Source organism: Beta vulgaris, chromosome 4, assembly GCF_026745355.1.
Source record: "Beta vulgaris subsp. vulgaris cultivar EL10 chromosome 4, EL10.2, whole genome shotgun sequence".
Lineage (NCBI taxonomy): Eukaryota > Viridiplantae > Streptophyta > Magnoliopsida > Caryophyllales > Amaranthaceae > Beta > Beta vulgaris.
In genome coordinates, this window is record NC_079205.1 from 25765022 (window position 1) to 25792049 (window position 27028).

Sequence of the window (27028 nt, forward strand, 5' to 3'; positions counted from 1 at the left end):
AGATAATACTGATTCAGGTCATCACTTCACATTTGTGGCAATCACAGGTTGGTTCATTTTGGTTTTGTGTAAGAAATCCAAGCCTCTGATAAACAAATTTAACTCAACAGGCGAATTATTCATCTATAATGCTATAAGAAGCAATGATATACCCCTCAAAAAAAAATTAAGAAGCAATGATATGACATTTTTCTCCACCTAGATTGAATTAGAATGATATTCTTACCCGGAATATTATGAGACAAATTGAAGGTAACATATTCTTTGCTCTTTCCAACACTTCATGTGTTTCACTTAGAGTCAATATGAATGACATTAATTGCTCTTACCAATACTTAATGTAACAAAAAAAACAAATCAGAAGGCAGGGGACCATACTATACAAGCAAGGAAGATACATATAACATCGAAAGTTCCAAAACTAAGTCATGATTATCACAAAGATTTATCACAATCTCAGATAAGCAGATGCACCTTCTCCCCTCCTTTCCACTAGCAAATTGTGTGCAAAGTGCAGCCACGAGCTTTTCATCAGCATTGCTGTGGACAAAAGATAGCAACCATCAGTAGAAATGTAAATAAACTAAAGTTCAATTAACCGAAAACCATAAGTCAAGAATAAAATTACCTCCTCATGTTCATCATGAGACCAACTAATGGCTGGGATGAACGTGCTAGAACTGCTCCAGTTCCTATGGTATCACATGACTAAAGTCCATAAGAGACATCAACTGCAAAAAGGCATTAAATCAACTTAAGTAACAAAAAAAAATATTAAAAAAAAGCCTACCAGGATGGCACCATGAAATTACAGGCAACCGACATCTAGCCCGAAATGTTGAGGCCTGTAGTACTTCCTCGTCACTAGCATTAGTAGCAACATGAAACTATGGATCACTATATTCTTGAAGGACACACTCTGTATACAAGTCTTAGAATAAGTAGCCAAACCATGATTCTTACGTGATGGATTTTGGAAAAATCAAAGCGAAGGGGTAAGTTGCAGACAATGTGTAGTTGGAATTTATACTGCTTATTCTCCACCATATATTGGACAACGTAAATGATCCTTCCTCAATCATATGAATCGATGGTTGTAAGTATGAACTTATTCCAAGAAGCCGAAAATATTCATCTAACAGTCGCGCCTTTGGATTATTGCCATTGTATTTAGAAGGTCCACATATAAAAGCATAAAGATCCCATAATCTTGCCGGTTTTGTACAGCTCAAAAGTGCTTCGTAGACCGCACGTCTCTGTTATATTCCACAGTTTAGAGACAACATTACAAGAAAAGAATAGCAGCACTGAAGCTACTTGAAAGACGCACAATTTATAATGCTCAAGAGTTTGCTTCAGATTCACAGAATCCCAAACTGAACAAGTAGGTGATAATATTTTAATTTAACTATTTTCTAGTGAGAATCACACTTATTAAACCAGAGCAGAAGCCTATCTTAACTCTAAAGTATTTGTTCTTCCAAAATCTTAGTTAAATCATCTATATGTGAGGCGCACCTTGGTGCCAAAAACCATTAAGATCAATTATCTCTTATCATATAAGAAAGAGGGGAGGACATGTGCCCACCCTAAATTACAAAATAACAAGCAAATAAAAAATAATCAAAAATCATCTTCATCACTTTTTCCCATCAAAAAGAAAACAAAGACAATTGAGACGGCAATTCTTTCAAATTTAAGGGTAATTTATCAACTTAATTGGCATAATTTTCTTTACCGGAACTTTTCGAACAAATTTGCTTACATGTTATTTTAGGTTATTAGATGTAATTTCGCAATTAACTTTCTATTTTCTTTCTTGCCTATCGCGTGCATACAAGACTAGTAGCACATATTGATACTCGAAACAACGTAACAATTACCTTGACGATGCATAAAAGAATATACTAATTGTAAACAATTTGTTTCACCAAAAATAACTTTGGGCATGGCCCAGAACCATACAATACAGTCAGTCTTTAATATAGACGAAGAAAACTTACAAATGATAAGGAATTCCACCTCAAAGAAAATAAAAAGAAAAAAAAGAAAAGAGGACACTTTACTCCCGACCATTTTAGTGGAAGTGTACTGCTATTGGGGACCACAGGGACAAGAGAAAAAGAAAAGTGATAAAGGCAGAAAAACAGATTGAAGAGGAAGAACACAAGAGAAAGAGAGCAGATTAAAGCCCCGCCATAAAAACCTTTACTGACGACGGCTATCGGAACGCTAAAGCACCGGTAAACATGGGAAAAGTCCAGGTGGCACTCTTTGTCATGAATATCGACACTTGGTTGTCAAATTTACCAAATTTTTGGAATCAGAACTTCACCTAATTGGGGTTATTCATTTACGATTCAAATTATAGCGCCTGTCATAGGCCCGCTTCGCCTAGGTCTTCAACGCGATTTTGCCGCACCTGGACTCGCCCATTGCTTGGGGATGCCTTGAGCGCACTTTTTAAACTAAGCTAGCTGCCAATGATCAGTGTAGCTTTGGAAATAAGATGTCAACAGAATATCAAAGTGTCAAGCACATGGAGCCAGACCATATCTAAAGCAAGGCGCAACCCACTCAAGAACATAGCAATTGAAGTGAGGGGCAACACACGAAATTTAAATAAATCTGATGTAACTAAATTTGATAATGGCCTTAGGTTTGTGTAATATTCCGAAATCATTTTCACAAACTTTGTTATAACATTGTGTTTTACAAAATAATACACTATTTACAGTATAACATTGTGTTTTACAAAATAATACACTATTTACACTATAACATTGTGTTTTACCAAATAATACTTCCTCCGTTTGTTTTTAGATGTTACACTTTCTATTTTAGAAAGTTTCAAATTAGATGTTACACTTTTATTTTGGGTAATAACTTCTCTCTATCTCTTTCCTCTCCAAAAATTACCTAGAAGTTCGTGATTTGAAAAGTGTAACATCTAAAAAAACGGAGGAAGTACATTATTTACATTTTCACAAATTTTGATTGTGTTTTACAAAACGTACATTATTCATTTGAGTTACATATTATATTTACAAACCAATGACTGATTTCATCTTTCCCTTACACTAAGTTTTCAAAAAAAAAAAGGGAGAGAAATTCTTCTGTCAAAGAACGGATTCCACGCATATACCAAACTTAACATTATCTTTCCATTTTTACTTTATGTCAAAGACTTCACAAGTTTTGATTGTGTTTTACAAAACGTACATTATTTACCTTCCTTTATGAGTTAAATTTGAGTTACATATTATATTTACAAACCAATGACTGATTTCATCTTTCCCTTACACTAATGTCCCGTTTGGTAGTTGGTCATAAATGGTGGTAATGGAAATGAAGTTGTGTGTAAATTTGTGAAAAATATCATTGTCCATTCCCATGGTAATGCTAATTTATCCTAAAGTGTCCACTTTCCTTCTTGAATTTTCATTCCTATCCAATACCACCTTGTAGGTGGTAATGAGTGGTAATGGAAATTGCTTCCCCTTGGAGACAAAAACACAAGTTTAAGAGTGAGATTGCTTGCCCGTGGAGGAAAAATGCCTCCCCATAGAGATTTTGAGGGTGCTTCCCTAATAAAATTACACTTAAAATCCATTGCCATTACCGCAATTCACTAACGACTACCAAACGGGCCATAAGTTTTCGAAAAAAAAAAGGGGGGGGGGGGGGGGGGAGAAATTCTTCTGTCAAAGAACAGATTCCACGCATATACCAAACTTCACATTATCTTTCCATTTTTACTTTATGTCAAAGACTTAACATTATAATCAATTAGCCTCCAATCAATGAAATTGATTGAGAAAATCAAGCAATCAAAGATCCATCCACCCTAAATTACTCTTGACAATTACACTATATAAACCCACAACTCTCTTCCACCAGAATAACTCTTCCTCTTGTGTAACAACTGATTTCGTTCCTTGAAAGTTCCACTTCTTCCACCATTACTCTCGACCTTCGCGGGATAATTTTTTTTCAAAGAAAACGAGGAACCTGTTAAGTCGCGACCCATTACTTGCCACCGCCGCTACTCGCCATAGTGGTTGAGTGGCTGGCTGGCGTGACTCTTCTTTCTTCTTCTCCTTTTTTTCTTCTTTTTCTTTTGTCTTTGTATTTTTTTGGTTTGAAAGAAAAATGGTTCAATAGAACCAGCAAGTTGGTTCACCTTTTGCAACTTTATTTACTTACCTTGTTTTACTTTTTTGAGTTTTCAAAAAAATTCCCACGTTTCATTGTCTTCTGCGTAATCATGTTTACTTTTTCTTATTTCATTTACTTTTTCTTTCTTCTTTCTCTTACATTCTAGTTACTTGAATTCTTTCATTTCTTTCTCTAGTTTTAAACAATGACCTACATACACCTTTTGACACCTCACTTATATTTTTAATGAAAACCTTTATAGTTTCTACTACCTTCAACTCAACAACTTATTAATTTTCGGATATTACATATGTGACTAATTTCATCTCTTAACTTATTATTGTAGAGGGAGATTTTGTAGAAGGAGCTCTATTATTCGTATTTGCGCTACTAGGCTTAGTTTTAAAAAGCACGCCACACGAGCCAAGGCGCCATCTGAAAAGCACCCTCCACCTCAGGCGAAGTGAAGAATGTAGAGAGGCATGTGTGACCCACATGACTTCTTTTTTCTTTTCTTTTTTGTTTTTCTCTGTTTCGAACGTTCCCACAAAGAGCTCGACAAAGGAAAATAATTTCCACACTACAGTAGCTCTAGTACAACCGGAGTGGGTCAGCGCCGGTGGTACATCATCGGGTGTCGCCGGCGCCGGCAAGTTCTTCGTCTTCTTTCTTCTCTCACCTTTTTTTCGTGAGTTCTTTCTTCTGATTTCTCTCAACTTTTTTTTTCTTAAGTTCTTTCTTCTCTTCTCTCACCTTCTTTTCATTTTTCTTCTTTTTTGTTCTGTGATTTTTTCTTCTTTCTTCTCTCACCTTTTTATTCTCATTTCTTTGTTCTTTGTTATCTATTTCTTTTTTTCCTCCATTTTCTTGGTTCCATCTTTCATTTTTTATTCTGTTTCTTACTTTCTTTGTCTTTGGGCCACTAGGAATTTTTATAGCATTATAGTGATTTAGTTTTGTCCTACATAATTTACTTTTGAAATATGATTTGAATTGTAGATTGTTGGTTGTTCATTGAGAAACTTTGATGGGTTTGGGTTTGGCATCTAGGAGATCAACGGACGCTTTGCTAGGAAGTACGGAAAACCGGACCCTAATAATAAGAAAAGTGGACTTGTAGTTTTTGTGAAAAGGTAAACAAAGGAGGGGCTTATCATTTGAAGCAACATTTGGTACGAGGTTTTAGGAATGTGATTAAGTGTCCTCTTTGTCCTAAACATGTGAAGGAGGAAGTGACATCATTTATGATTCAAAAGGCACAAGCTAAGCTTAATGCACAAATGTTGCCAAACATTCCTCGTTATGATGTTAGATGATGATGATGAGGAAGAGGCGGATTGTGATGTTTTGAACTCCATAGGTAGCTCCAGGAAGGAAGGAAAGAGAAAAAAAAAAAAAAAGAAAAAAAAAAGAAGTGGCACATCATCAAATGTTAAAAGGCCAAGACAAAGGGGTCCTTTAGACACATATGTCAATTCTACTCCCGAAGATATTTTGAAAGGAAGAAAGAGAGGAAAGGCATATTAGGGGTTTGTGACAAGCAATTGAGGGACAAAGCTTGTAGGAATATTGCTAAACGGTATTAAGATAAGGGAATTCCTTTCCATGCGGCCACTTATGAGAGTTTTGGCAAAATGATGCAATCCATTGGCCAATATGGTCCCGATTTCAAGCTACATTCTATTCATGAGCTACGAGTACCACTTCTTAAGAAAATGGAGGAGCATAAGAAAGAGTGGGCAATAAAGGGTTCCTCCGTTTTATCCAATGGATGGCGTGATTGGATTGCCCATAAGGATATTTTGAACTTTCTTGTGAACTCTCCAAAAGGATCCATGTTCATAAAATATATGAATGTTTCTGAAATTGCGCAAGATGCCAACTTGTTTAAAATGCTTATGAAATTTGTTGAAGTTGGGGAGAAAATTGTGATTAAGGGGTGACGGATAATGTGAAGGCGGGTAAGAAAGAAATATCTCTTTAATTAGTTTAATTTAACTTTACTCTTTCTAATATTCATAAATCATTGTCTTACAAATCCATGGAAATTTGATAAAATTTGTAGGAAAGATGCTTGAGGCTACAAGACCACATCTTTATTGAACTCCATGTGCAGAGCATTGTCTTCATCGTATGTTGGAGGATATTGGAAAAAATTTGAAGGTCAAGATCGCACTAAAAAGGTGCATATTCATGAGTGGCTATATTTATAGCCATATCACACTTGTGAACATGATGAGGAGGTTTACAAACGGTCCAAAATTTGCATAGGCCGACAATTACAAGATTTGCGACCTCTTTCATAACTCTAGCATAATTTCATAAGCAAAAGACACAACTTAAGGAAGATGGTTACTTCTCAAGAGTGAAATGATTCCAAATGGCCAGAGGAAGCGAGAGGAAAAAAAAGTTGCATCATTTGTTTTGTAAGAAACCTTTTGGAGACATGTTTTTTATACATTTAAGTTGACGAGGCCTCTTGTCAAGGTTCTTAGGATGGTTGATGGAGAAAGAAACCCACCTATGGGTTACATTTATGAAGTTATGGATAAAGCTATGGAGACTATTGCTAAGAGTTTCTCAATGAAAAAGGAAAACTACAAGAGAGCTTTTGAGTACATTAATGCAAGTTGGGATTGTCAGCTTCATCGACCTTTGCATGCGCCCGGTTATTCCCTCAATCCAAGTTCTATTATGATAATCCCGATGAGGTCGGTTGTGAAGAAGTTATGAATGGGTTGTTTGGTTGCATTACAAGGTTGACTCCGGATGTAGAAACAGAGAGTTGGATATATACAAGAATGCAACCAGTATTTATGCCCAACCCACGGCCATTAGGCAAAGAAAGACAAAAGCACCTGATAAATATTTATTTAAAATAAGTAAATCTTAATTTTCAATATCTTTGATAATTTAAATATTAATGTTTACATTTAAATCTAATAACGGGGTGGTGGTATATCTTTGGATCTTCTGCACCAAACCTCAGAGAATTTTGCTATAAAGGTTCTTAGCCTCACTAGTAGTGCTACTTAGCCTCACTTTTAGTGCTAGTGGTTGTGAGAGAAACTAAGTTTTAGAAGGCGTGAGGCACACCAAGGCGCAAAGCGAAGAGAGGCCAAAGGCGAAGGGGCACGCATCACGTAGGCGAGGTCGCACCTCTAGTGCCAAGATCCTTAAAAATCAATTGCAGAGTATATTTTTATATTTAAACTCAAAATAATAATAATTTAAAAAAATATAAGTATATATATATATATATATATATATATATATATATATATATATATATATATATATATGAGCTACTATATTTATAAACATTAACTCCTAAAAATAAATAAAAAGTGGTAAGTGTTTATTCACAAAGAAAAAAATATGATTAGGGGAAAGAAAAAAGGAGAGAAGGTTAAAAAAAACAGAAAAGAAACGGGGAAAAAAAAAGTGGCACAAAAGAGAAGAATAAAAGGGCAAAAAGGAGAGAAGGTTTAAAACAAAAAAAACTCAAAAAAGAAAACATGTGACTACTTCTAACTCTTGGGAAGTAGGTCACATGTCGAACAAAGAGAAAGAGAAAGTTCGAGAGGAACGAACATAAAGAATGAAAGGATACCAAACAACTCACCTCGAAAGCTTCGCGGCGACGAACGTCGGTATATCTGGTGGTGACCACCACCGAACATTAATCGTCTGCTATTTAGTCATCCCAATTATAATCAATCTTCCAGATGTTTCATTTTTCGCAAATTAGGGTTTCTAAAATTAGGGCTTCGATCTTTGGGGTTAGGTTGAAGTAATTTCATGCAATTACATGAGGGTTTTTGCTCGAATTTACATATCAAAGACTATGTATGACTTTTAAAAAAAAACTTAACATTATTCATTGATTCAAAGTCATACGACATCTACAATAGAAGTCAAAACTAAACAAATACATATCAAAATGAAATAAATACAATTCTAATATGATAAAACCACAATCGTTGAGTAGATCTAACACTTCTTAAAACCCTTGTCTTTCACATCGCTGTCTGGTCCAACCTTTTGCAAGGGGGTGTATCGATCTTTTGTAGTTTTGAAGTAGAACCGAATTCAATTCAAGTGAATGTAAACGAAGTCTTGACATTTATTGCAACTCCGCACAAATTTCAATCAACATCTTGAATCACACAAAAACCCAAAAACAAATTCTCTAAACTCTCACATGGAGAGAGATAAAACCCAATATATGGGTAGACATAACCCAATACATGGGTAAAAAAACTCTTAGAAACCGAGATTTATTGGAAACATGAACATAAAAAACTAGTAATAAAACGAGAAAAGGGGCTTACCACCACCCAAAAGGGTGGTGAAGCCCCTAGGTTGAAAATTAGGGTTTTGTGGGAGAGGAGAGAGGAGAGAGAAAAACAAGGAGAGAGGAGGGTATGACTCAATTTGATTTTTTTTGTTTTATTTCTTGTTTTAAACTCAGATCTCTTACTTCTCTCGCTTCTTTATAAAAGGCCACTCAGGCAGCGCGCCTCACGCCTCCAGTAAAGGTGCACAAAAGCTCGCGCCTCTACGCACATATCGTTGTGCGCCTCGCCTTAACGGGTGGATGCGATTTCCGCACCGCCTCGACACGCCTTAGCGCGCTTTTTAAAACTAATGAGAGACATTGGGGTGTTTTTCAGCTTGTAAGTATCTTTATTTTTATTGTTTTCACTTTAATATCTAATGTCTAATAGCATACTAATGAGCTTTCACTTTATCTGCATACTAAGAAGCGAAACAGATTGGCACAAGGTCGATATTATATGATAGGAGAGACACCGTGGATCGAATTCTCTTAGAGGAGATAGATGATAGCAATGAGTGGCTACTTCGAAGAATGGATGATAACTCTTGTGATGTAACTTTGTGTTTGAGGGTGATGACTTGACATGGCGTACGGTAGCTAGAGCTTCGGGAGCTCATGTGCCCCTTTATGTCACTAGAGCATCAAGGCTAGCAAAGAATGGTATGGGATCCTCACCTAAACCTGATAAAGGTAAAGATCTTGCTAGTAGCTCCACTCCTAAAGATGCTCATAGAGTCACGGTGTTGGATGAAGATGACTTTGGAGGAGATAGAGACTATGAAAAAGATGAGGATGATGATGATTTTGACTTAGGATGATGATGTTGATGATGAAGAATTGGATTACTAGTTGTTCTAGCCCCACTATCCCGAAAACATTCTTTGCTTTTCTTTCTACTTAATATTTTGACTTGTTGCGGTACTTCAGCAAAGAATTATGCTTTCTTGTATCCTTTTATGGGTCTTTAATATAATATTTATGTTGTTTTAAGTATTAAGATGCTTCTACATTTGATTTCTAATCATTTTGGCGTCAACGGTGGGCCTCGCCTATGGGATGCGCACGCCTTCGCCCTGCGCCTCGGTGCGCTTTGCGCCTTGCCCCTTCTAAAACTAAGCTACTAGTCCTACTTTAATTTTCGCAATAAAACGATTTACCTATGTGATTGTGTGATTATGTAGTTATGTATGTGATAATTAATTATGCACTAGTATTACTAAATTACGAGTTAGTAATTACTATTATAAGAGCATAATTATCGTATTACTATAAAACTTGAATATGTTGTTAGAATGTTGATAATAGTATACACGTTTTTATTATCATGTATTTATTTTAAAACAATGATTAGTAATAAGTATTAATATGTGATTATTCATGTAATGAACTTTGGACTTAAATATGTTACTATATTGAAAAGACTTGTTCAATTGTATGGTTATTAAATTAAGAACATGTGTACATTCTATCTCTTAATTAAATCTTATTGTTGTTGATTGTGTCAAAGAATGTTATTGATTATATGACTTATGATGGAAGATTAATTTTAAAAAAGAGCGGCCAAGGCACGGCTAGGCGCCAGGTGAGGAGAGGCACCAGCAAAAACGCATCATTTAACCCACGCGAAGTGCAACACGAAGGGTTACTATAGGCGCACCGCTTGTAGTGGAGAGGCGCGGAGGAGAGCAAGAAAGAGACTACATGTGAGTTATGATGTTCAAAAAATCCCAAAAATGTTCAAATTTAAACTTACCTTGGTTTCATTTAGCATTTTCGAGCAAAGGCGAGCCAAGCACCATAGTTCCCGACACCATATCTCCGGTAGTCAGTCGGCGGCGGCAAGCAAGTCAGTCCTCTTTCTCTCTCTCTTTCTCTTCGAACTTCTTCGGTTTTCTTTTCTTCGATCTTTACTCTCTCTTCTTCTTCGATCATCTCTCTTCACTTCCTCAATCTACTTTTCTTCTTCTGCTGGAATTTTTTTCTATGCTAATCTTCTCTCCTCTTCTCTTCTGTTCTTTGATCTTCTGATGCTTGGTTTGAACTTTTCTTTTTTCCTTTTCTTTTTAATATTGAATGTTGTATTATTGAAGGAAAGTGGGAAACTTACCCACTCCCTTGAACCCACTGCTGTCAATTTTTTGTATTAAATTTTCTTTTACATGAATTTTTTTGTATTGTATTCACTTTTTCTTTAAAGCACATATTTACTTTACTTTTTTCTTTTACATAACATGTTTATATTACTTTGAAATGGAACTCATATGTTTAATACCACTAAAGTTTAATAATAATAATAATCAGTGTACCTTGCCTAAAAGATGCCCTCACCTTACGCCTCCCTTCGCCTCGCGCCTTTATAAACTAAGGATGGAAGCTTATTAAAATAAATATTATAGAGCATAAATATTAATATTATTATTATTGGTTCTCTTTTTCTTCTACATTCAAAACTTATTTTCAAAATTATTATTATTAAGGGACGGAGTCGAATTACTCAATTTTCCTGATTTTTAGGAGTTGGCTCTCTTGTAGTTCTTCTTTTCTGTTACTTTGGAGGTTGGACCAGGGAAAAAAAAACGCGCTCGCGGTCGCGTTCGCGGGAACGGTCGCGTTGTCGCGGGAACGGCTTGTAACGGCGAAATAGAACGTTTCGCGGCCGTCGCGGCGTGAATTTTTTAAAAAATTCACATTAATATGTTTTAATCTTATTGCATTTTTTTAGTTTATGAAGCATTATTACAACATAAATCAAATCTAATAGAATATCATGTTTCCTCAACTATATAATTTAATCATAAAAAAAAATTGGCCAATGTTTGAAAAGAACGGATGTAACAGGGATAAAATCGTTCTAACGCGGCGAGTTCGAGTTACGGAACGGACAACGCGGCGAGAAGTACGTGAATTTTTATGGCGTTCCGTAACGGGATTTCGCGGAACGGCAAATCCAAAATCCGTTACAGAACGGCTGTTCTGTAACGGAACGGGAGAGTTTTAATTCCCTGGGTTGGACTTGGTAATGAAGATCTCGTGTGAGGAGACTTAGTTAATTCAATCAGATAACTTTATTTAGTTGTTCTATCATGGAGTTATTTTTTTAGTATTGTCTAAAATTTAGTTGTAATAGTATTTTTTAACTTTAAATTCTCTTTCTAAGGTACTTGGTTTAGTTTTTTTTTTTTTTGTTAGCCTTTCGTTTACTCTTAGAGAGTAAATGGGCGGTAATTTCCTACAGGATCGAATAAATGATTTTCCGAAAACTATATTTATTGATTATTTACTTATTTTAATTTAGAGGGTGTTACAGTTTGGCTCGGTGCACTTTTTTGAGTGCCTTTTTGCGCCTCAAGTACGCCTCTTTAAAATCACTTCGCCTAGACCAAAAAAAGCCCTTGACCCAAAACACCCTGGGCCTCAATCATGCTTTTATATACACTGCTGCAGTTAAGTTTCAGTTATGGTGAGTTGAGGTGGCGACATGGAGAAGACCAACAGCTCAAAGGTAATGCTTAATGAGAGCAGACTGAGTGCTTATGAGAAACATCTAGAAGATGAAGGGAGAGGGCCAAATGCAATGCATGAACAACTAACAAGGAGTCATGGCACGTTTCTGTGCTCTCTTTTTCACATCCTATTATCTCTCTTTCTAAAAGAGGCAAGGCTTTCGACTAACAAGGAGGCATGGCACGTTTCTGTGCTCTCTTTTTGAAATCCTATTATCTCTCTTTCTAAAAGAGGCAAGGCTTTCAACTATAATTAATCACTCCAGGCCCACATTCTTAGCCCAGAGTTTCACCCCCCACCCCTAACCTATTGATCCAACCCATTTTATTAACCGCGCAAAAATTTCACACGAAATCATACTTATTCCTCCAACCCACTCAAGACAAATGGTGAAGGGCCCACGCCTATACTAACACAAGGCCTACGATAGATTCATTGTTAAACACCCGTTAGTTAGCCAACCTCCCAACTCACCAGGTAGGCGATAATCTATTACCAAACTATGCCCAATAGGAAGAGTGTAACAAGCAGGAATAACCACAATAATGACAGCACAAATGTACCAGAAAAAAAAGTTCATTCCAAATGAAGAGTTGTTAATAAAGATTACCTGCTTTGTTCGAGCTCGGAAACCAAAGACTATTATCCTTAAATCCTTGCCTGTAAAGACCATAAAGATAAGCATTAACATCTTCTATGAGCAAATACATGAATGAAGCTAAGAGCTCAATTTCAGAGTTAGAAACCTATATATTCAAACAAATTGTCATGCAAAACTACCATAAGAAACAACCATACATGATATCCACCATGACAAGAAGGCTTCATATTCAATTATCCATCTAGGTCCTTGAAATTTTACTTTTCTTGTCTTAACACCTCTAAACTATTACTCCAAACTGATTTTTACTTTTTTGCGAATCAAAACTTCTACTTATTATTTTTTCTAAGTTGAAGAGAACATAACCTAGGTATGTCAAGTGGGAGGTTCAAATCCCTTTCCATTCTTGTATGCATAATATTGTTTTCGCCTTTCGTACAGAGACATATATATACACACACCAGGGCAGAGAACTGCCATGGCCACCGCGTTCACATTAACGGTCGGGTCATGGCGGGAACGGCTTGCAACAGCAGTAACGGAACGAAAGGCTGCCTTCGCAGCATGAATTTTGAGAAAAGAAACTTACATTACCCTAATTTAAGCTTTTTTTAAACTTTGGCAAGCATATTTACAACATAATATGCCCAAAAACTATTAGTCTATTGGAACTGCACTATGTTATGGATATCGTGAATAGATTATTATTTTAATTGCTTTTTTTAATTTTTTTTTTTTTATTCACGGCAATTTAAAGAAATACAATATTAATTTAACAAGATTTTATCATTTTATATCAAATAAAGATAGAAGTAATCTGTTTATGCAAAAAAATTGGGTAAAGGAGAACTATGATGTTCTGAAGGTAGGGAAAAAAAACATAAAAAGCGATTAAAAATCGCCACATAGGGATTAGGGAACAGGTAAATAAATTAAATAAGAATAGAGAAATAAATCTATCGCTGTAAAGTTATCAAACGTTATTTGACTTTTCCTTCACCCCCCATCCTATTGAACTGCTTCATCCAGAAACCACGCATCCTCCCTCCCACCAACCCCCCCCCCCTCTGTCTCTCTCTCTCTCTCTAGAAACACACAACAGCATCTACTCTCTCTTTCTTCAAGCACAGCCAGCAAAGAAGCCAGTTCAGCTCACATCAACACGCTAAAGACCCAAATTTTCTCTATTTCTTCCAAATTAAAGGACTCAGTTCTTAGAACCAAGGTTTTTAAATCCCAACATATGCTGAGTCCATCACAGTGATAATTTCATGGAGAACAAGTAGAAGATCTACTATTCTGGTGTGGTTCCCCTTCCCTTATGAAGCTGAGCATGAATAAATTGAATGAAATTCTAAGAGATCTACTATTCTGGCCTTTGCCTAAAAAAAAAAAAAAGAAAACGGCCGTTTACCTATTGTAATGATGACAAACGCTGATTATCCATTACGTAAAGGGAATAACAGCGAGTTGTGCATGAATCTTCAAAATGCCGTAACAGGAAGTTATTTAAGGGCTCGCCCTCTCACAAACCCAGTACAGATCATCCGTGACATTATATAATGACCGAGTTTTTATTCATTCCCTGATACACACAAATATGGAAGTATACATCTATAGCGTATACACACACACACACGTGTATCTGGAGACAGTAATTTAAATCCGATTGTGGTTGCAATCGCGGTAATAATCGTATAGACTTATTGCTGTCACAGCCGGCTATAACAATCACAGAAAGTTCAAAAGCATTTGCATAGACTGGTCAATGACAAAGATTTATGCGCTCAAGATAAGCCATTCTCCAATCATTCCTAATTTCAGTGCATTTTTGCAGACACGTTAACATAGATTTTTGACAATATAGGAAATGCTGCAGCCAAGACTCATCAAAAATCATATATTGATGTCTTAAGAAGGTCTTAACTTACTACAAACTCCAGCAAAACAGCAGACAGATAGATGGATTCAGTGGTATCTTATCATATTGAAGAGATGGGGATAAACACCAATGCAGCATCTCAGTTGAAATAAAAAAACTTCTCGTCTTAAGTATATAAACATGAAATACTAACGCGAGTGACAGGCTTGTACTTCAAAATAAACAGATATTAGACACTGATTCATTTCTATCTTTAATTTCTCTTCCATGTGTTCAATTAAATATCTTGTCTGATTACAGTGTATGTTAACCTCATCTCAACAAAATATTCCTTTCAACACAAACTGGGCCATATTAGACAAACCCAACAATTGAGGATAAAAAAAAAATGTAAGGCATACTTACCAAAAACCTGAAGAAGGCGCCGCACTGGAGGCTTATCTGCATGACGTAATCCTGATGTTTGCTTAACAGCCTATATTTTCATAGAGCAAACATATATCAGTAGTTCAGAACCAACAAGTAAGCCTCCTTTAACACCTAACCGCACCCAACAAAGAAACAAAAAGAGAGAAGAAAGGTAGACTCCAAATCACAGTGTCTTCCACATGTACAACTGAATGATGCTGACAAAGACAACCATATGGAAGGAGCCTCAACTTAAGATGGTTGTAGTTCATTATATAGGCTATGTTTAGTTCACCTGAAATTTTCTGGTCTGAACTTATTTGATCTGAACTTATTTTTTCTGATGTGATCTGATGTGATCTGATTTGATTTACAAGATCTTATCTTTTATAAAATATATTATTACTATTATATTATTACTTTGTAATTCATTATTATGCAATACATTATAAGATCTTATTTATAGTATTACTATTATTATCATTTTATTTCTATTACAACTTTTACACAACTTTTATTAATAATAATAATTATCATTATTATAAGAGCAACAACAATAATTATAATCATAATAATAATTATTATTACTAAAAATAATTATATAACCCAAGTCATTAATTTATAAGAGCACTTATACAATGTTTCACACTTTCCCTTAAAAAAAGTGTTGCACACTTCAGAAGTCGGCACACTCAACTCTTTTTTCCATATAAAATAAAATAAGATATACCAACAACTATGACTTGCGCAAGAAAGAAATAAATAGCGTGCAACTTCATATAGCTAGAGAGATTTGGACTTCGGTAGGAAGAGGTATACCGAATCTAAATTTATAATTTGTATCTCGCACTTAGCTTATTTTGAAATGTAATCCGAACTTAGTAGTTTCGTGGTCATGAATTTGAGCTATCATATTTTATATATTTCTTATTTTTGCGTCAATCTTATGTTCTTAACACGTGTTTTAATTTTCTATTATTTAGTAACAACAAAATAACTTAAAATGATGATAACAATGGCATTTATAATGATAACAACCAGGGAAAAAAAATGCGCTCGCGGTCGCGTTCGCGGGAACGGTCGCGTTGTCGCGGGAACGGCTTGTAACGGCAAAATAGAACGTTTCGCGGCCGACGTGGCGTGAATTTTTTTTAAAATTCACATTAATATGTTTTAACCTTATTTGCGTTTTTATAGTTTATGAAGCATTATTACAACATAATATAATCAAATCCAATAGAATATCATGTTTCCTCAACTATATAATTAAATCATAAAAAAAATTTGGCCAATGTTTGAAAAGAACGGATGTAACGGGGATAAAATCGTTCTAACGCAGGGAGTTCGCGTTACGGAACGGTCAACGCGGCGAGAAGTACGTGAATTTTATTATGGAGTTCCGTAACGGGATTTCGCGGAACGGCAAATCCAAAATCCGTTACAGAACGGCCGTTCTGTAACGGAACGGGAGAGTTTTAATTCCCTTATAACAACAAGATTAATAATAATTATCAATATTAATAATTAATAAGTAGAACAACAATAATAAAAATCCTTTTGAACAAAGGTACTAGTAAATAATAATACTCCCTTTGTTATTTTTTATCTTGACACTATTCACAATTAGAGAGAATCTTTTAGATTTTTCTACAAGAAAAAATATAGTCATGTGGGGTCTTGTTTGATTCGTCTCAATGAGTACTTTATAAATATTCAATTATTATAATTTTTACTAATATGTAATGAAAGATACTTAATAGTAATAACGAGTTTTTAAATATAAGCATGATCTGATCTGATTAGATCTGAAATAAGCAAAAATAAGGTGAACTGAACATAGCCATAGTCTTCCTTATTGCCAATTGGAAGCTCTAAGTACCAATTTGCGACTATCCAGAGTGTTAGACACGACTGGGTTTCACAAATACATGTTAGAACAGAACCAGAAAGAAGGTGACACATACTAGTTTGTTGAACTTCTCAATTACTGCCAACGGCATCGTTCCAAGTGCAATTATGTCTCTGGTCTTCTCACTCTAGTAAATGCAAATAAGAAAGCATATGTCAGTGCAAAATATCAAAGAAATTCAAGTGTAGTTGAAGCAACAAGCCACATACAAGACATAAATCTGATCCACAAAAGTTCAAACTAAGATCACAATCAGGAATAAATGGTAACATACTACGTGAGCTCTCAAAATTGGGACTAAATGGTAAGATACTACGTGAAGTCTGATAATCGTATGCATAAAAGATCAAATTACTTACAAGTCAATGGTCATATACTTTATATCACCACTTAGAACACACAGATTGACACCATTTTCATGATCTCTCACTTAAGTACAACCTGATTATTGTCAAAAGATCAGATAGGAAGACACTTGAAAACCCCAACAACAGCTTAACTCTGAGGCCCACAGATTTTTAAGATACTTCATCATTTTTTTTAATTGTGACATCTAGGTTGGGCACCCTGTTTAACAATTAAATTAGAGAAGGTAAGCAAACATATTAATTGAAAAAATATGAACATCGGTTAAAGGGAAGGTTTGGGTTATTAAGATCAGGATTATAGAAAAAAATTGTGTGTGTATCATTTCTAATCTCTTCCTTAAGATGTATGCCCAACTTAGATATTGCAAGTTAAAATAACCCGGAGGAGGTATATTTAGTATATTTTGTCGACTGATAACTCTAAGCTATTATCATAATCATAAGTGTTTGTTTCTTGTCATGCCTCTAATCTCTTGGACCTCTCACTGTGAGCCAGAAGCCAGAATTGCAATGGCTATAATGAAGCATACCGCATTTGTGAGCATGAAGCATATGGCACTTGCGAACAAGGGAAATGATTTGTGACCGTTGCGCCTAATATCAGGATCAGAGTGAGGTCAAGAACCTTGTGATGAGGTCACGATGCGACGATGACACTAAATCTAGGTTGTCTATATGTAATCTGATCCGACTAAAGCTTCCTCACATTTTGTTCTTTCCCAAGGATATACATACCACAATGCCAAAGTTCTAACCCCAAAAGACAGAATCGGCTACTTGACCACGATTTTTTCCTGGGATCGCTAACAAAGATCTTTTCTATCCATTCTGATATAGCCATCGTCACTATAGTAAAATGAAGGACAACAAATGAACCTAAACTTCAGTAAAAAGATCTTAAAACCCCTGGTACTTATAAATTTTCACGTACCAAACACCCTCTTAGTATCTATGTGCATCATTACAGCCTACAGGATCAGCTTTTATGAATTTTGTTGACAATTTGCTCACCTGTATGGAGTAATAAGCTGGTCATCATCCTTCTCTCTTTCTTATCAAGCTAGATTGCTACCTTCTATGGCATGCATTTACATCTAACTAGAAGTTAAAGAGTATCTGACTACAAAACTGTAGATGAGTGACACTTGCTGAGAATACTTCGAGCTTAAAGATCTTTGGCTCTCTATGATATCACAGATTTCAAAATTATATTTCCCAGGGAATGAGCTTAACAGGTTTGGATTTCATTTTTTGTCAAGGAAATCTAAGGCAGTACGCTTTGAAAAAAAGAACAATTGCTAGCAAAACACCATCCTGATTAGGAGTGTTAATGAGCCAGGGTGGCTCGCAAACTATTCGTCCTCGGCTCGGTCAAAGCCCTGCTCGAGAGGGCTCAGTTCGAGTTCGAGATCGGCTCGAGACACTAACGAGCCGAGCCTAAACTACCTTAAGCTCGGCTCGGAAGCTCGTGAGTCAGGCTTGATACTTTTAAATTATGAAAAATATTCCATTAATGTTTAATATAGGATAAAATTAATAGCTATGGGAAAAATTGTAGTCTTGGAATCAAAGATCACACTAAAAAGTTAAAAGTTTACATGTTTGATAAACTAGAAATACACCTAAAAAAGAAAAAAAAAACTTTCAAAAAAAACAAGAACAAATTCTTTTAATAAATAAAAGCCAAAAACAATAAAAAATATGTTTCTCGTTGTAACTAAGTGGATAGTGATGCAGCATGGACTGAAATGTGGCTTGTGACCATAGTTCGAAAATGCGGTTTCGGTAACGGTTGTGGTTTCATTGAAACATAACGGATACGTTCATCTCGGACCACGTCACGGTTGTCGCGGCAAGAATTTTCTTTCAAATGTTTTCAGGTGTTCTAAATAGTTCCCTATAAATGGAAGCATACTGGTAGTCCAAAGCTTTTAGAAGAAATAAATATTGGGACCCAATGCGTAGAAGAGATAAAGAAATAATTATAATAATAATAATAATAATAATAATAATAATAATAAATAAAAAACAAAAAAGTAATGAAAATAGAAAAAAAAGTAATAAAAAAACGAAAATGGATCCCCATCAAAAAAGAAACCAAGAAAGCATGCGAATTGTGAGTGGAGATAAGGCTGAGAGATACAACACATAAAAATAAAAATTGACAAAGCAATTGATAAGGAAGTGCAAGAGGAGGGAGAAAAGAAATTTAAAAAAGAACTTGCCAGTTGTCAAAGCTACAGGAGAGAGAAAAGATAAAAAAAAAGGTAGTACTTAATTATGGCGACTCCATGCACTTTTCTCTTTCCTCTTCTTTTTCGATTTTCAGAGCTTCTCCTCTTCAACTATTCGATTGTTTCTACTCCTCAATTTCAAATTTGAGGTTAGTATTTAATTGGTCTTTTGGGAGAAATACGGATGTAACGGTCAACTGCGGGTTATTTGGGGATCTAATGCTTGATGCGGGCAAGATTTCGGGTTTTTTTTTACACCGTGATGAATAGGCTTATTTTGGTTCCGTCAGCTTCAAATCTGTTATCAGACGGGCGCACCAAACCGAAACGGCCGCATTTTGATACTATGCCTGTGAATCGTTGCTCAATGCAAATTAAAAATTAGAAAAAAGTATTATTTGTATTTTGTGCTACATAATTGGTGGAGAAAATGTAGAAGCACGAATACATAGGACTAAGAAAGAGGAGAAATGAAAAAGCAATTGTGTCCTGCATGTGGATTAAACACAAAGATCAAAGCGAAATAGGACTATAGGAGTATCCCACATCGGTAGAACATAGTAAGTGTGCGTGATCATTACTCTATAAAAGAAACCCTATAGGTGGCTTGTTTGGGCCATATAATTAACAAGTTAGACAATTTGGGCTTTTCAACTATAACGTTTGGGCCTCAAAATTTGACTTTTCGAGCTTTTCGAGCTCAAGTTGCAAGTTTTGGACTCGAGCTCGAGCCGAGCCCAATAATTCAAGCTCGACGAGCTTCGAGCTCGAGCCGAGCCCTAAAAAATATGTTTTCGAGCCGAGCCGAGGCTAGTCAAGTTCGATCTCGGTTCGGCTCGTTAACACCGGTCTTCAAATTTTACAGAGGAATGACGGAACTTTTGGAATAAAGAAATGTAACACATCATCACCTCTATATATAAAAGATATGAACAGGTTACACCTAAGAGCAAAATTTTAGATAAAATAATGGAAACTAACTAGTATAAAAAAAAAAGATTTACGCAACATCTGAAATGAGATAATGAAGAACAATTAAAAACACACCTAAAATAAAGTGGAAAACAAAAAAAAAAAAGAGTATTCCTATTTTGACAAATATTCTATGCTTAAACATGTATAAAAAGATACACATAAATGTGGGTGTTGAATCATATTGGATAACTAAAATGTGAATGAAAAGAGAAGCAAACTAATTTGATTAGTACTGGGGAATAAAGCATAAAGTCATCATAAAAAAAAATTTACCCACAAACAAAAATTTACATAGTACATTATCGAAGACAATGATCATAATGCCAAAATTCCCCTTCCCATAAGCAACAATCAGTTCGATCAAATTGAAAACGTCACTTACTACAAAGAGTAGCCGGTAGTTGGTAACAAGCAAGGTGCCCGCTTCATCGGTGTTCACAAGAACAACACCGTATCCCTAAAAATCATCAAAATTTCCAAAAAGAAAAATAGATAAATAAAAAAACAAAAATCTGAGGAAGAATTCTCAATTCTGAACCTAATCAAACAAACAAGAATTCAAACTCACAACTAATAACTAATAACAGTATGCGAGATTAATTAAAGAGAAACGTTACAAAACAGAATGAAAAACAAATACTCAGAAAAAGCACAAACCTCCCTAATAACTTCTTCAGCTTCAAGCAAAAATCTGGAGAATCCATGAGAAATAGTGCGACCAAGAGACTGAGAATTTTAATAAAAATCAAGATAGTTCAAGAAAATCGAGACTGAATATAAGAATTATGTACGTATAATCGAAATTTAATCAGGAAAATAATTTTAGGGTTCTTGTAGGAAGAGAGAGATCGAGATTGACCTCATTCTTAGTCCATTCAATGGCTTCCCAACTACCAGTACCATCCATCTTCTCTGTATCGGAAAGACGAGATTGTGGAACAGACGCGGAAGGCGGAGTTCGTGCGGCCATGCGGCGGGTCGCCGATGACAGGAGAGAATAACGGTTGGTGAAAGACAGAAATGACGGGGCAAGTGTTGAGACTTGAAAGAGTTTACCACCTGACAGCCGTTTGTTCTCGAGAGATTAGCCTTATATGCACGCGATACGAAATTATGATTGGCATTTAATTAGTTGTAAAACTACATTTAGTATTAATATTTAGAAAAATTATTTATAAAGTTTATCTAAGCAAAAACATATTCATGTATAACAATATAATAACAAATTAATAGATGAAATCTCAAATGTTTCAACTACGCAGTTTGTTTTGATGGTGCTTGGTCAATCACATGCACTTTTCAGCCCAGTCGATCTGCAGCACGGCTAACAGTATAGGAATAATGTGGATTGAACTCTTGCATATGTGGAGGTATAATCCAAGAGAAGGCTTTGTCTTCAAGTTTTGAAAATATCATCTCCATGACTCGCGTCCATTTGGCTGCATTAACGCAAACAATTGTACAATTATTTTATAGAGGGAAATATAGGTTTTGAAAATATGCAGGGTATTTAAAAGCAATGCAAGCTATTGTGACCTTTAAACAACCACTTTTATCACATATTGTAAACCGAATTAACAATCTGTTAATAAAAAAGCTATAAGTTTATTAGATTAAATAAAGATTGGTAGTTTCATGATAAAGATCAAATAAGTTCGAGAATTATACCCTGGAATGGTTATAACATTCGTAAGATCGCAAGACTCACATTTAGGAACCCTTTGGAAAATAACCACCTTCTTGAGACAACGATGACGTGATTCATATATGATATTGTCAGCCTGCTCAAGATGAAATGCATTGCCAATAACTCGACAATATTGTACCTGCAAGATGATTCAAAGTTATTTATTCATGTATAAGTTTATTTTAGTTTTAAAAAGGAAAATTAAGGGTTTAATTACATTTCTCACGCCATGAAAGGTAGCTAATCGGATCCGAGGAGCATCTGAAATATCAATAGATGATTGTAAGGAGAAAGGAGTTGAGCGAAACCCCGCAACCCTTTTTTCGCTAATTTAGAAGATTCAAACCTATAAATTTAGAAGATTAAATTATTCAATAAAAAATAGTAAATTAAGGTACACATTGGTATAATTATCTTGCGTATACCATGTAGATAAGGAAGTAGTTAAATTATCTACTTTGTTAACATAAATCCTGGAGTAAAATCCTATTGTAAGATATGTCCAGCCTGTAATTAAGAGACACGAAAAATCACTATCACATATTAATATGACAATTTTAAATATGAAAATAAAATTCTAAATACTGATAATTCATGTCGATCAATAGTGTACCACGAAAGTTCCTTACATGTAGACCACATGCAAAAAGAATTGGACAAAAATTAGCTTCAGTGTTAAAATGCACAGCTCCAAGTATGTGCACAAATTCATTCCAGAGGGTTAACTTAATAATTGTGCAACTGCAAGTAGGAAATAGGATTAGTGTTAGGAACACTTTGTGTTAAATGAATATAAAGATGGTTTACAACTAAGAATTAATTTCTAAAAATATACTTACGTTTTATCCATTATCGCGAAATCTCTTTTAACTGAGTTTCCTCCAACAAACTCAATTAGTGAAGCATACAGAACTAATCCTATTGCATCTTAACAAAATCAAAATTAAGTAAGTAAAAAGTTAGCTTCCTTCAAGCAAAGAATTTTAATGTGGATAGATGGTTAGTAAAAGTACTGAAGACCATATCAGTACGATTAGCATGGACATGTAACTAGTTGAAAGCAACTCAATTGTAGAAGAACGTAGGAATTGCAGTGTCATCATGCTCTTCGCATATCACAATTGTTTTTGCTGCTATCATCATTTGTTTCCAATTTGCGACGATGTTATTGCTCTCATCGGTGTGCACTACTTGCACCCCATAAAGTACATAAACAAATCCCTCGTGAAACCTTCCTATGAAATGTTCAACATGGGGCGAGAATAGTGCATTATATGCACTCACCCTATCATTAAAACCAAAATGGAAGTTGATAAGAGTGTGTTTCGGCTAAGAAACTAGTCAAAAGAGTAATGTGTTTAGGGTGAGAGTCAAATTATGAGTTAGGTTGTAATCCCGAGTTTGGTCACTACCAATCCTGCAAAACACGGAAAAACTGGCCCCTCCGACGCTCAAGTTAGTGACGGGCTAGAGAGAGAGAAAGTAAGCAAGTCTAGAGAGAGATGATCTGGTTTAGCTAGGTGAGAATTGAATACCTGTTAATTGATGAGACTGTTGTTATTTGTAGTGTTGGGACCCCCCCCCCCCCGCGCAACAGGAAACCCTTTTGGGGAGCATCCCAATACTAGGGAAGTTGTCACCTTTTTATGGTAAAATTATATTACTTTTGAAAAGCTGGTGAATCCTTTTGATGCCTAGGGCTTAGGCCTTGGAGGAAGTGCCTTTTGGTTTTCATTCGGCCAGGTCATAGGCCCAAATAATTAGCCCCGCACCAAATAATCGGAGACGGACTTTCAATCCAACATGCGGTTGTTTGGCGGAATTTGTATGAACTTATAGCTTCGTTCTGAATCCAGGATGCGGTTGTTTGGCGGAACGATGCATGTGCCTTCTTTAAAGTAAACCCTCGACACGGGAGTGTCACTCCCTCACTTGGTCAGGAGGAGTCTTCTACCAGACCCCTAGAGGACCTTGAGCCATACAAGATATCCCCAACTGCTCTTGGAGCTGACATTAGTAAATCCGACCCGCAGTGCACTCTACATATGCGGAATGGGTTTCGAGGAGGTTGAGACTATTCGAGCGATAGCCCCTCTCCTGAGTGCGTACCGATAGCCCCTGCGATCCCCTGGGCGGGATCGGAGCTCCCCAAATGGACTCCTTCGACTCGAGTGTGTCACGATGCTTTGGGCAAGACCTTGGGCCGTAGAGTGGAACCCCGAGTGGGTCTGCCTCTAGATGTCTCATGCGAGGTGTTGACCCTGAGATTGTTGGGCCTTCAGTCTTTCTAGTATGCAGACTCGACTCTGGATTGAGGAGCCTCCCTCAAAGAGTCCCAAGTTGGTGCTAAGGTCCGGCTGGTCAAATCTTCCTTCGGGGAGATCCGGGTTAGTCTGGTGACTTTCGCGGGGGCCACTAACCCTTCCACGAGGGGACCCCGAGTAGGTCGCTTGAATGCCCGACTGGTTGGCAGCTTGGATATGTGAGCCCCTGGCTTGAGCCAAGGAATGGTGCCCAACTCGGGGGCTAATGATCCATTCCCTTGGGATCCCGAGTTGGTCATGAGTGTACTTAACTATTTTTAGCTAAGTGTTGAGCCCCTTGGATTGACCAAGGAATGGTGCCCAACTCGGGGGCTAATGAGCCCTTCCCTTGGGCCCCGAGTTGGTCATGAGTGTACTTCGCTATTTTCTAGCTAAGTGTTGAGCCCCTTGGATTGAGCAAGGAATGGTGCCCAACTCGGGGGCTAATGAGCCCTTCCCTCAGGATCCGGAGTTGGTCATGAGTGTACTTAGCTATTTTCTAGCTAAGTGTTGGACCCCTTGGATTGACCAAGAAGGGGTGCCCAACTCAGGGGATAATGAGCCTTTCCCTTGGGATTCCGAGGTGGTCATAGGTATACTTAGCTGTTTTTGGCTAAGTGTTGACCCCTTGGATTGACCAAGTAGGGGTGCCCAACTCCAGGACTAATGAGCCTTTCCCTTGGGATCCCGAGTTGGTCATAGGTATACATAGCTATTTTTTAGCTAAGTGTTGAGCCCCTTGGATTGACCAAGAAGGGGTGCCCAACTCGGGGGCTAATGAGCCTTTTTCTTGGGATCTCGAGTTGGTCAGGGGTACACTTAGCTGTTTTGTGGCTAAGTGTTAAGCCCCTTGGCTTGACCAAGAGATGGTAGACTCCGGGAAGCTTCGAGGTAGTCGAGATTCTTGGTCGGTAGAGAACGAGGAGTCGTTGACTTCTGACCATTGACCAGAGTTCTTTGACCGTTGACCTTGACTATTTGAATTTGGGCCTTAGTTTCAATTGGGCTTTTATCCAAAGATTGTCCTTGGGCTTTTTCTCCTGTGGCTCAAACCTTTTTGGGCCCATTTACGTGGTCCAGAGGTTGTCATGACACAGAGGTCACGACAATGACTATATATTAGGGGGGACTCTTTGAAGACGCCGGCAAGCAGATGAAGAACGAGCGAACTTGAGCGACGACGCGACTGCGAAGGAGAGTGAGGTGAGAAGGTGAGCGAGGTGAGAAATTACTGTGAGTTGGGAGGATGAGCAAGGTGAGTTAGGTGCGAAAATTACTGTGAGTTTGGGAGGATGAGAGAGGTGAGAAGGTTTGAGAGGATGAGAGAGGTGAGAAGGTGCGAGTCTGTGAGTGAGTTTGGGAGGATGAGAGAAGTGAGAAGGTTTGAGAGGATGAGAGAGGTGAGAAGGTGCGAGTCTGTGAGTGAGTTTGGGAGGATGAGAGAGGTGAGAAGGTGAGAGAATTAAGAGGCGTGAAAAGTTGGAAACGCGCTTAGCTAACCCTAAATATATACAAGGCACTATTGCTGCGGTTTTGGCAAACACCGCAGCAATATATTAAAATAATATATTTTTTATATTATTTTAATATATTGCTGCGGTTTTTTTCAGAAACCGCAGCAATATATCCCGGTCAAATAGTCAAACTTTTTCAAAAGTTATCCACGAAACTATATTGCTGCAGTTTGCGGTCAAAACCGCAGCAATATGGATATTTTTATTTTTTAATTTCTTTTTACGTGATATATTGCTGCGTATGGGTAAAACCGCAGCAATATTATCGCAGCAAATAGCATTTATTCTACTAGTGCATTCTCCATATTTGCTTAGTTGTTCCACGGTGATTGTAATTGAATATGTCTTAGTTGCAAACCAACAGAGCCCTAACATCATATCGTCGTACCCCGCAAGGATATAACTGCATAAAGGGTGGATAATGGAACCCATCCTAAAAATATATGTTAGAGATAAAAATGAAGTTACATATAATTAGAAAATGAATAACATCACTATTTGTAGATCCACATCACAGTACAATATGTTTAGGTTTCACAATAAATCATTAATGTAATGATGTAATTAATTGAACGCTATACGCTTACGATATGAACATGAGATTATTATGAAGTAAGTCATAATAGTAAAGTACATAAATTAGGTAGAATCATGACTATTTTTCAATCAGTTGCATTGTGCTCTTGTTACAAAGTGGTATTTCAAGATTATACACATTGAATACAACTATTCAGAAGACAATAAAACTTCTTTATATACAATGTTCTTGTTACAAAGTGGTATTTAAAGATTGTACACATTGAATACAACTATTCAGAAGGCAATAAAACTTCTTTATATACAATGTTCTTTGTAAAAACCCCTTGATGTTCTTGTACTTTTCCCTTTTTGTACCACAATCTTTGTTGTATTGTCCGAGGTTCCCCGTGATAATGCCACATAGAGCTGTTTGTAGCTGAATACATGATCTAGTAGGTATATGCCTACATGGGGTATAGTTTACCCCTGAGACTTATTTATTGTCAAGGAAAAACTAACCTTTACTGGAAACTACTTTCTAACCAGCTCAAACGACAACTTTATATCTTCAGCACTCTTCAACGAAATTCTGGGCAAGAAAACTCTGTTACCCAGAATGCCCTG

At 36.5% G+C, this 27028-nt stretch overlaps 1 protein-coding gene across 3 annotated transcripts in view; it reads right to left on the reverse strand.

Annotated features, from left to right (window-relative positions):
• LOC104906669 (phosphatidylinositol-3-phosphatase myotubularin-1) overlaps positions 1–21448 on the reverse strand; it is a 47125-nt gene extending 25677 nt beyond the window's left edge. For 2 of the 3 annotated variants that reach the window (XM_048642977.1, XM_010695454.3), the window contains exons 1-10: positions 21241–21448; positions 21039–21107; positions 20764–20838; positions 16860–16931; positions 14893–14962; positions 12615–12664; positions 964–1256; positions 791–864; positions 629–692; positions 475–540 (exon numbers count right to left, since the gene is read on the reverse strand). In XM_048642977.1, the coding sequence (XP_048498934.1) occupies positions 475–540; positions 629–692; positions 791–864; positions 964–1256; positions 12615–12664; positions 14893–14962; positions 16860–16931; positions 20764–20838; positions 21039–21107; positions 21241–21351 (944 nt within the window). In that variant the 5' untranslated portion in view covers positions 21352–21448. The remainder of the gene's footprint in view (positions 1–474; positions 541–628; positions 693–790; positions 865–963; positions 1257–12614; positions 12665–14892; positions 14963–16859; positions 16932–20763; positions 20839–21038; positions 21108–21240) is intronic. The other variant, XM_048642978.2, reaches the window with a different exon arrangement.
• Between the last annotated feature and the right edge of the window lie 5580 nt (positions 21449–27028).